Source organism: Pygoscelis adeliae, unplaced genomic scaffold (assembly GCF_000699105.1).
Source record: "Pygoscelis adeliae isolate BGI_AS28 unplaced genomic scaffold, ASM69910v1 Scaffold57, whole genome shotgun sequence".
Taxonomy (NCBI): domain Eukaryota; kingdom Metazoa; phylum Chordata; class Aves; order Sphenisciformes; family Spheniscidae; genus Pygoscelis; species Pygoscelis adeliae.
Genome location: NW_008825615.1, coordinates 9,084,262 through 9,094,462, shown reverse-complemented (window position 1 = coordinate 9,094,462; position 10,201 = coordinate 9,084,262). Strand labels below are relative to the sequence as shown.

The window sequence follows — 10,201 nt, the reverse complement described above, 5'->3', positions numbered from 1 at the left end:
CCTCAGCATAAGACAGACACGGACCTGTTGGAGCAGGTCCAGAAGAGGGCCACGAAAATGGTCAGGGGGCTGGAACACCTCTCCTGTGAAGAAAGGCTGAGAGAGTTGGGGTTGTTCAGCCTGGAGAAGAGAAGGCTTCGGGGAGACCTTATTGCAGCCTATCAGGACTTAAAGGGGGCTTATAAAAAAGATGGCGGCAACCTTTTTAGCAGGGCCTGTTGTGACAGGAGAAGGGGGAATGGCTTTAAACTAAAGGCAGATAGATTGAGACTAGATAGAAGGAAGAAATTTTTTTATGCTGAGGGTGGTGAAGTACTGGAACAGGTTGCCCAGAGAGGTGGCAGACGCCCCATCCCTGGAAACCTTCACGGTCAGGTTGGACAGGGCTCTGAGCAACCTGATGTGGTTGAAGATGTCCCTGCCCATGGCAAGGGGGTTGGACTAGATGACCTTTAGAGGTCCCTTCCAACCCAAACTATTCTATGATTCTATGTAGTGGTAATCTATGGTCATAAAATACTTAATACAAAATTACTAATATTGAAGGTTCTGAGCAACTTGCTTGTGCTTTCACTTTGTATGTCTCCTGGATTTCTCTGAAGGAGAAACAAAGAATATGCTCCTGCTTTGCCATTCATACTCGGGGTTCCTTTCGAGCTTGAGTCATGACTCTATCTGGTCTTTATTCAGGCTACGATAAAGCCTGAAGTGTTGCACTTGTTGATTTCCAGCTGACAAGAGAGTCCGATAAGAAGGCACAGATCTAATTAGCACAGTAAGTCCTGCTCAGTTCAAAGCCTTAGAAATGGAGATAACCTTTTTTCTTTCCCACTTTACATGCAGTTGGAGTCAGTGCAGGTCTATGCAAAAGAGGCCCAGCAGACAGACTCTACCCAGCATTTAGCAGGCCTCAGGTGAGGCTTAATTCTCCAGTTAAGGAAATGAGAGAATCCAAGCCAAGGAGGATTCATAGCATGTTCTCCATTTAAAGTGAGTGATGTTTAAAAGACAACTTTCATGGTTTTCTGGTCTAGAAAGAGGCAGATAGTGTTCATCAGATCTCATAATTAAGGTTGGGAAAAGTCTTGTATACAGGATTGCAGCTGAGTCATTGCTCAATTACACTAAATCTCATTAATCTATTTAGCTAAACCTATACCAAGTTTTCAATGCATTGGTCCAGCTGCAAGAGTCTTAATCACATAATTGAACTCCTTCACTTGACCTTATGCTCAGCTGAACTGTGGACCCAACAGTTCCACTGGCATCAGTCCTTGAAAACAATGATCAAATGAGGTCTTTGCCCAACTGTATTAAACACTGAAAACTAATGCTTGTTTTGCCTGTAACAAATATATTAAGTTTACTGCTGCTCCGAAAGACTAATTAAAAAGCTTTCAAAAAGTCTATGTTAACCAGAACACAAGCCTTTGTTGCAAGATGTTTAAGTGTAACTAAGAAAAGGTACTTTCAGTTATAAGATGTAGCCTGCTCTATTACTTTTTGGCTTCTGTTCTGTTTCATTTAGTTATGCTATCATGGCCTCTGGCATTCAGTATGAAGCAGATTACACCTCCTGCATACCAGGAGTAAACAGAGACAAGAAAGCAGACAATATAATGCTAAAACCCCACGAATTATATATTAAACTGTAAATACTTAAGAGTGTGGTTTTTATAAGATTGTATTTTATGTTTCTTCAGAAAGTGTAATTGTCCTTTTCATCAAGCTAAACACTGGTTTGAAACATATAGAACGCACTGCCCATTAAAGCCTGAAGTTTTAACAACATTGAAGTATTTGAGAGTAGTAGTTGCTACAAGATCAGATCACGTCTCTTCCACCATCTCAGAAAAAGTGTACTTAGTTACAGTAAGTAGAGATCATACCCACAACATCTGAGTATTCAATAAAACAGAGCAGATTGCTATAAGCTTATCTATCAGCACAGCCATGAAAAGGTCATCATTTGTTTTATGGCTAAGGAAAAATACTGTTAAAATTAATTCAATTAAATTAAACAAAATAATGTAAGTGCCAAGAAGAAAAATCAATATTTGCATTTAGTTCCAGTTCAGTGGTTTACATAAGATAAAACCCTAGTACCAGAGAAATCAATAAAAACTACAAGTGCTTTCCCAATCTTTACCTTAACTTGAAGTTCATTGCATCTATTTTTGCTCTGTGTCTAGTATACTTAAAAACTAGAGAAGTTGTATTTAAAAATCTAGTTCCTACCTTCAAAATAATTTTCACCTGTCAACATATGCTATCTGACCACAGAGTAGCCCCTACAACAGTTATTTTCATTAGTTTTCATTATCAGGTACTAAAAATGGCAGGTATTCAAAGGCAAGCATTACATTTCCACTTCCTAAAATTGACTGGATGAAACAGTGAATAAAGTGTTTTCACTAATGCAACTTTTTCTTTTTTAAAGTTGAGCATTACAAAAGAAACTTTTCTTTCATTTATAAAAACACTTTAATGGCCTGACTGTACTTGTAGTTAATCGAACTCCACTATAGCCTTTTGATCACATTAACCTTAATATTTAAGAAATATCCATCCATCTTCTACTTACACTAGGCTAGCATAGGACAGCATATCAATACCTTCTCCATCTCTTTCCTATTAAGAAAGGAGAACATGACTCAAAGATACCCAGTGAACAAGTTAATGATGGCAAACCAAAGCCATCATTTACACAGGCCAATTCTTGTGTTCAGCACATCAGAACAGCTATATTGTTTCCATTGATCAAAGCAAATTAGGAAAAAAATCACGCAAAGTATTCAAATTATGCAAAAAATATCAAGCATAGGTGGAGTATAGGAAGTTTATTTCAGTCCAACCCCAGTTCCTACGACTAAGCAACAAAATCCGAGGAAATCAGACTACTTGAATTTCTTCCAGAAAAGTCAAGACTAATTAGCTTATCAATGCCAGTGAGTATATTCTTCTCCCAGCAAATACTAGCCAAGCCAAGAACCTGTCTACAAGAAAAAGGTCTGTACAACCTGCTCAAAGTGATCTCATTTTGAAAAATGACAGATTTTGCTCTTCTAAACTCTGCCACAGAAAAGTTTCTATTTTTCATCACAAAAATATCACAGCTTAGAATGAATTGAACAATTATATTTGTCAAAATATCAACACACTTAAAACTGCATTAAGTCTAAAAATAGCCAAAAATAAAGGTGGATGAATGATTTATCTGAACTATGGGGGAGACAGGAGAAAAATCCATTCCCCTTGGGAAATGAATGAGCCACCAGAAACAAGACCAACACCTACATGCTAAATTTGAAGAGGAGTTTAAACACAGGGGAACCACCTTGCAAGAGACCACAGCCTGATAGATTGGGAACAAAGAACTAATAGTCCAGTTATCTCCACTAGTACAAAAATTGTTTAAAATTAAAATATTATCTTTCCCAATAACACAAGTAGGAAAAACCCTGAGGAGCTGCTAAGGTCTTCTAGAAGCACACTCAGAATTCAGTAGTTGCAGAACACTGATAATAAGGTGAGAATACAGGACAGCTATTTATCTTTTCTATCAATTAACAAACACTGTCAAGCCTTTTTATATGTATATAAATGCATACATAATTCAACTCCTCTTTATAGAGAGAGGCTGAAAGTTTGCCAGAGTGAGAACAATCGAGAGCTTTAGCCTAAAAAAATCTAGGCCATTCTGAAGACCATAAATCTTTTGCTGAGATAAATTTTTTAAACAAGAGACCAAAGCAATCGATAAAATTGATGGTGACTTTAAACAGCAGTATCAGTACTGCAATGGCTAGTGCAATTCAAACTGCAAGAATTGCTTATTTGCAGAGGGAAAGGAAGGGGAAAGGCAACATTGAAAGCATGCTGGATTTGTTTTTTTTTTTTTTTTTTACAATTAGCTTAGTTTTTTTTAGTGAAACCAGGCTAAAACCCATTCCCAGTTTTAGCTAAGTTTCATAGAGGAATAAAGATTAAATGAAACCTTACCATTCTCTCAGAACAGTTCAACATTAATGCCTGCATAGATGGAAAGTCAAGGAAAGCTCCACAATTATCCATCTGCTTGCTAGTCACTACTTACAGCTCCAGAATACCCACAATACATCTTCTGCCCAAATAACTGGTCAAAAAGGGATGGTTAATAACACAGATGAGCAAGAGTTATACTGGATGTTACAGGGAATGATAAATTAAGAGGATTACAGGAAAATAGCCTAAGATGTCAAGTTCTACTGCTCACGGAACAGCCCATATTTACATCTTAATAAAAATTGCAGAATTCTTACCTGTAAAGTCGCACTGAGAATTCAGATCTTTGCTTTCCTGAGTACATTGTGAAATTTAATAGAATACTTCTCTGCATGTTTGTATGATAAACATATACACTGAAGTGACACTTCAGATGCTAAAGTATTCACCAGCTAGGGTTTATTTTTAAGGTTTTCTACATACATGTTAACTTTAAAATCTTCCATTTGCTTTAACTGGAATGCATTGTTACACATGGTTTCTACTAAAAATAGTCATTTCTTCAAATTTATTAAATAAGCTGTAAGCAAGCTGTTTTCTGGACATAGCTATACATCAAAGCTTCATATTAGACCAAAGCAAATCAAAGCCATGAAGAGACTGAGATGCTTATTACAGCTAAGCATGCACATATAACATAGGAAATACAAGAAATTAATTTATTTTACCTTCAGGTGCATCTGCATCACAGTCTTTAGATACAAATGTTGTCACATTCCTCGGCTGACCATCAATTGTCTTATTACTCTGCATTATAAATACAGAAAATTAGTACACTACCAGCAATGTTCTTCCATACACAATGATAGTCCCCGAAACAAACACATCTCCCAATAAACTATTAATTTTATAAAAAAGGCTTTGACTAACTTCTTACAATATTCAAAAGGATTAAGATTGCATATACTGTTCAAAAACAGAGTAAGCTATAAGTGATACAACATGAACATTTAGAAATGTGCTTTCATTTAGAAAAAGTTAATGGCTTGTGTTCTTTTTGAAGACTCGTGAAAAATAAAAAACTTCATCTCTGAAATTAAACCTTTTAACTGTGCATAAAATGAATTTGAAACTCAACTTTGGTGATGAAGACACCACAGAAGTGTTAGGCCTGCATAACGATACCGAATACAGTTTACTTCTGGTCTAAAAACCAGATGATAGTATCCAATATACTCAGAGAACCAGAGTGGAGGAAGACAAATTATGCTGAAGTGAACTATTGAAAATCCAAATATTCCTGTTTATATGTCTCAAATCTTCACAAAACTGACCCTTTCAGAGACTACATGAACTCTTTATGTACCACACTTACTTTTGAATAATCAGTGAATAATTTTAGCAGAGTCCAATGGAAATCCTTTGTACTACATTGATTTCTTCCTAGACTAACTCACTTCAAAGGATCTCATACCTACTGTACTTAAAACTAACTATTTCTCTGACAACTTAATTGACAAAGTTTATCAATATTAAGTCAATTCAGCTTTCACTCTCAATATTCAAGAAAAACAACCAAGTGTCTATCCAAAAAAGCAGCAGTTTGTATGAACACTTAACTTCATTTCATGCAAACACATGCAAGCATGGAGACCACTACTGCCTTAGAAGAAACTGATACAAAAGGAGTATGATTAGGCACAGGAATCAGGAACTAAAGTGGAACAAAAGTAAGAGGACAATGTGTTGATAGAAACAATAGGATAAGAACAGAAGACATGAAATTTCAATTATTCAGTGTACATTTAGCTGTGGTCCAGCTCCAGGAGTTATTCCAGCTGGCTGTCACCATTACAGCTTACACTGCTCAGTCGTAGAGAGTGCTTCATTCAAAAGAACAGCATTGTACGGGGGCATACAAAATGCACAGAACAATCAGAATCTTGCCATTTCAAAATTTTTTCTTCCTTACCTTTATTGATTTTGATTTTAAAATAGTAGGAATTTAAAACACAACATGCAACAACAGCTAGACCTGTGGGTTTCCTTTGATAACATCTACGCTTTTTTCCAGGTCTGATATCATTCTTGTTCTCCACGAACACTTCTGTAATTTCAAGCCTTCTGACATATCTAGATTCAACTCTAAAGCTCAAGGCACTGGGGTGTATCTTAAAGTCATAAAACCAGCCCCTCTTTTCCTAGCAGTCCTTTCTTCTCTCCTACGTAAGGCAAAACCTTGTAAAGGTCCACTGAAAGTTTTCCACCTTTTCAAAAAACAGACATGAAAAAATGAAACATATTCCAAAACAGAGATAAAATAAAGCACTTCATGGTATTAACCCTTCCTAATAAAAATTAAGAACCACATTTGCCATGCTAAGATGAATGGTAATCTCATTAACTCTAGCAGCTGAACACCATTTCCATTTTTACATAGCTAGAATTGCTAACATTCAAGTTTAAGATTCTTTAATATAAGTAGTACTACACAAAGAAACTACACAAATATTAAACAAAGCAAAAGTAGTCTTACACAAAGATAACAGAAAATAAGTTGGAAGTTATTACTTATATTAAAGGATTAACTAAAAACTAACAATATTTATGTAAGACTCAGGAAGAGTTCAGTATCGCTTCATCCAGTGAAAGAAATTAGAGTAAAGAAAAAAAAATCACACCTTTGCCAGCACAGAATTGGTTTCTACATGCTAGAACTCTTCCAAGCACGTCCCTGAACAGGCCAAAATCTGCTCTCCTGAGTCCAGGGTTGTAATCCTACTATTTGTTGCCCTGTTCTCTCCTCTTAGGATCCTGAACTTTCACTATCTCATGCTCACTGCAGACAAGACTGCCCTTGATCACTTCTTCCTTGTTTCCAGCACCAGGTCCAAGGCAGCATCTCCCTATTTCAGCTCCTCAATTGCCTGTGTCAGGAAGCTGTCAGTGGACTCCAGAAGCCTCCTGGATTGCTTGTGCTTAACTGTGTTGCTTTTCCAGCAGATACCTGGGTGGCTCGAGCCTCCTACAAGGACCAGGGACTGTGAACATGAAGTTACTTACAGGTGTCTTAAGGGATCATCTGCTACTTCCTCTTAATCATGCAGCCTGTAGCAGACAATATCACCCATGCTGATCTGCCCTCTAATCCTAACCCAAGCCAAAACTCCACGCATTCCCACTGCTCTCACATAAAGGTCAGCTCTCCCTATTGGCCATCCCAGCCTGTCCCTCTTAGAGCCCAAACCTAGCCATGGCAGCACCCCAGTTCTGTGAGCTATTTCACCACATCTGATCCCAGTGAGACTGTAGACCTGCAACCTGCATGCAAACTCCTAACTCCTCCTTTGATTCCCCTGCTTTGTGTGTTAGTATTCAGGCACTTCAGAGGCACCCAAGTTGTGCCGATTTACCAGAAAAGGTATGAGAGCTTTGCCCTTAATGCTGTCATCTCAGCACTTCTGTATTAGCATAGAGCCCCCTTTTGCCCTGCAGGGCACAGAGAAAATGACTGGACATGGAAAAGATGCATAAGTGACAGCAGAGATGTGTCTACAGAACAATTCCTCAAAATAATTTACTTAGCATTACACAGTAGAGCACTCAAGTCTCAGACATTTTTAGTATGAGTATTGTCTGAGTAAAACTCCAGTGTTCCACTTACCCCATCCAGTCCAAAGCTGAAAGCAGGATACCTCAAGGACAAGTGGGAAACAACACCAGGTACAGTAACTCAGTATGTGTGCTTCAAGAGCTCACATGTTTTGGACACTCAAGGAAATAGCAAGCTATCATATAAAGGGTTGGGTTACAGCCTGTTATACTTATATAATTTGCTCCTGCTTATGTCCAGGATCAAGAACTTAGAGATCTGTTTGCGCACTTGGCCATCTAAGGGATACTTCTGGATTTCTGCTGATGACAGAGACATTCAGTGTCCTGCAGCTTAGCTCCACTCCTCAGATTATCTATGTGAAGGCTGAGGAAGGAAGGTGACTGCTGCTGCTCTGGCCCTCAACTGGGGAAATGTGTAAGTAATTTGCTATAGCAAATGCTGGCCTTTTAATTCCCGTCTGGGTCAGTGAAGTTTTACTGGTCCACTAGGTAGAAACATCAGCAAGCAGGGGTCCTTCTTGCAGACAAATGGAAAGAACTTGACCTCATTGAACAGAAATAGCAATTACACTTCAAGTATGGGCAAAGTTATGTTTTTGCTACAAAGCTGAAAAGGTGACCTGGATGTGGACAGAACTCTTAACCTTTATGAAAGGCTATGAAGAGACTCATGGCTATTTAGCAGATGTTACAGAGGTTGTCTTAAGAGATGAAACCAAGCATTCCTCAGTGTTTGAAGAGCTATGCAAGTTGACCAAAGCCCTACAGAGGGCCTCAGTTGGTAAGGGCACTGTATCCAAAAGAAACTTTCAAAAATTTCCTACAGACATCATAGCTGAAGACACTTTCAATTAATTGGGGACACATGCTTTGAATATCCCAATGGTCAAAGAGTTAAATAAAGCAAGTAGCCCAGGTCTAGCTAACATTAATTGCCTCACAAGAGCTCCATTTTTCTACACATATTCAATTATCAGGAAAAGTCAGCAACACTTCAAAGTTAAAAGGTCTTGTCAAAAGTAACAGTCCCCAAAGGAAACAGTTCAAGATTCAAACAGAATTCTAACCTGTCTAATGCATCACTATAGATTTTGGTTACAAATTAGTTTGACAGGTTACTAGATTGGGAATTACTGTAGAGCAAAGAAAAGGGGGAAGTGCTGCTTTTACACACTGTCTTCCTGTGAGCCACCAGATTCTGACATACATGTTTATCAGCCCACTCATCCACTAAGCTGACTTGGAACATAGCTTATTTATTGCTTGGTTCTGTACAGCGTTGGTTACCAGTGGTGTTACTTTAAGTGATGAAACTGGCTGTGGTGTGTGAGCAATGAAAATCTAGACTGTCCAAGCAAACTGGTGCATACAGCTTCCATCGTCAGGAAGCTTGCCATATGCACAAAATGTATTTCACTTGCCCAGTTCCTGTGTATGTTCCTGGCCACTCCTCAGTTCCATAATAACCAATTCATAACTCTTAAGAACCTCTTCATTGCTCATCCACAGAAAAGTCTATTGCTCCTCTTCATTCCCAGCCACCTTCTTTCCTCATTTCAAAATACAAAAATTTAACATCCAGTTATCAGGGTAGTCAGACAGAAAATGCGTCTGGTACATTTGAAAGATTCTTTGAAGGGGATGTGTGAAAGCCTTGTATTTACTTCGTATGCCAGAGAAGTCCAGATGTCATTTACCAGCATACTCTTTATGCTTCATGTTATTTTAACAATAAAACCAGTTTCTACACAAGTTACTTTATGCACTGTAAACACAGCTCTGAAATGGGACATAAGAAGCTAAAGACCCAGGATGACTATCTTGACCATAACTTTTTTTTTAATCCTCTAAATGAAAAGTTGTACCTCTACTCAACCATTCCAGCTAATCCTTGCAGTGCTGACCAGGATTGTATTTCAATAGCTGTTTGAATGACATAAGAGCCTCCCTACTGCTGTGCTCCAATGTCTTGGTCCTTTTCATTACAAACTATGTATCTATGTTCAAGTACTATTTGTCATAACAAACACTTGCATGTTAGCTGTTTAAGTCCCAATCCTTCCGTCCCCCTCAATATACACACATTTTATTTTACTGAAACATCGCCATTTTATTCATAAAGCAAAACAAACTGCTAGCTACAGTCTTTATTATTTGCTTTTCTCTTCAATCTTCCATGTTATGTGCAAGATTTATCATGAAGGATTCTTTCCTCAGGTCACTGAAAGGCTTAAAGACTAGCTTGGTAGAATCCTTAATGAAATTGTCCTTCCCACCCACAGTGGTTCTGCACTGTAGTTAGACATACAAATCAGTCTACAAGATAAAAAAACACCAAAAAACAAGTTGCCTTTTGCAGGGACTTAAGCTCATAACTAATTCAGATATAGCTATGTGATATTCTAGGCTACATACACAGTAAGTAATCATGCCAGGAGTTCTACATAAACTCACCATAGAAGCAAACCGCTTTCCTAAACTGATTTTCAGCTTAGTTTCTTGCTGCTAGTACCCTAATTCTGACAAGTTGAGCCAATTTAGATATGCCTAAGCATGTTTATCTTGTATTAGTTATATCTAGCATAAAATCTAATAAATATGC

General features: G+C 37.9%; 1 protein-coding gene across 1 annotated transcript in view; it reads right to left on the bottom strand.

The window, feature by feature from the left end:
- Positions 1-10,201, bottom strand: part of LMBRD1 (LMBR1 domain containing 1) — a 99,769-nt gene that overhangs the window by 16,570 nt on the left and 72,998 nt on the right. Inside the window, exon 15 of the mRNA XM_009333247.1 lies at positions 4,713-4,791. Coding sequence (XP_009331522.1) covers positions 4,713-4,791 — 79 coding nt within the window. The remainder of the gene's footprint in view (positions 1-4,712; positions 4,792-10,201) is intronic.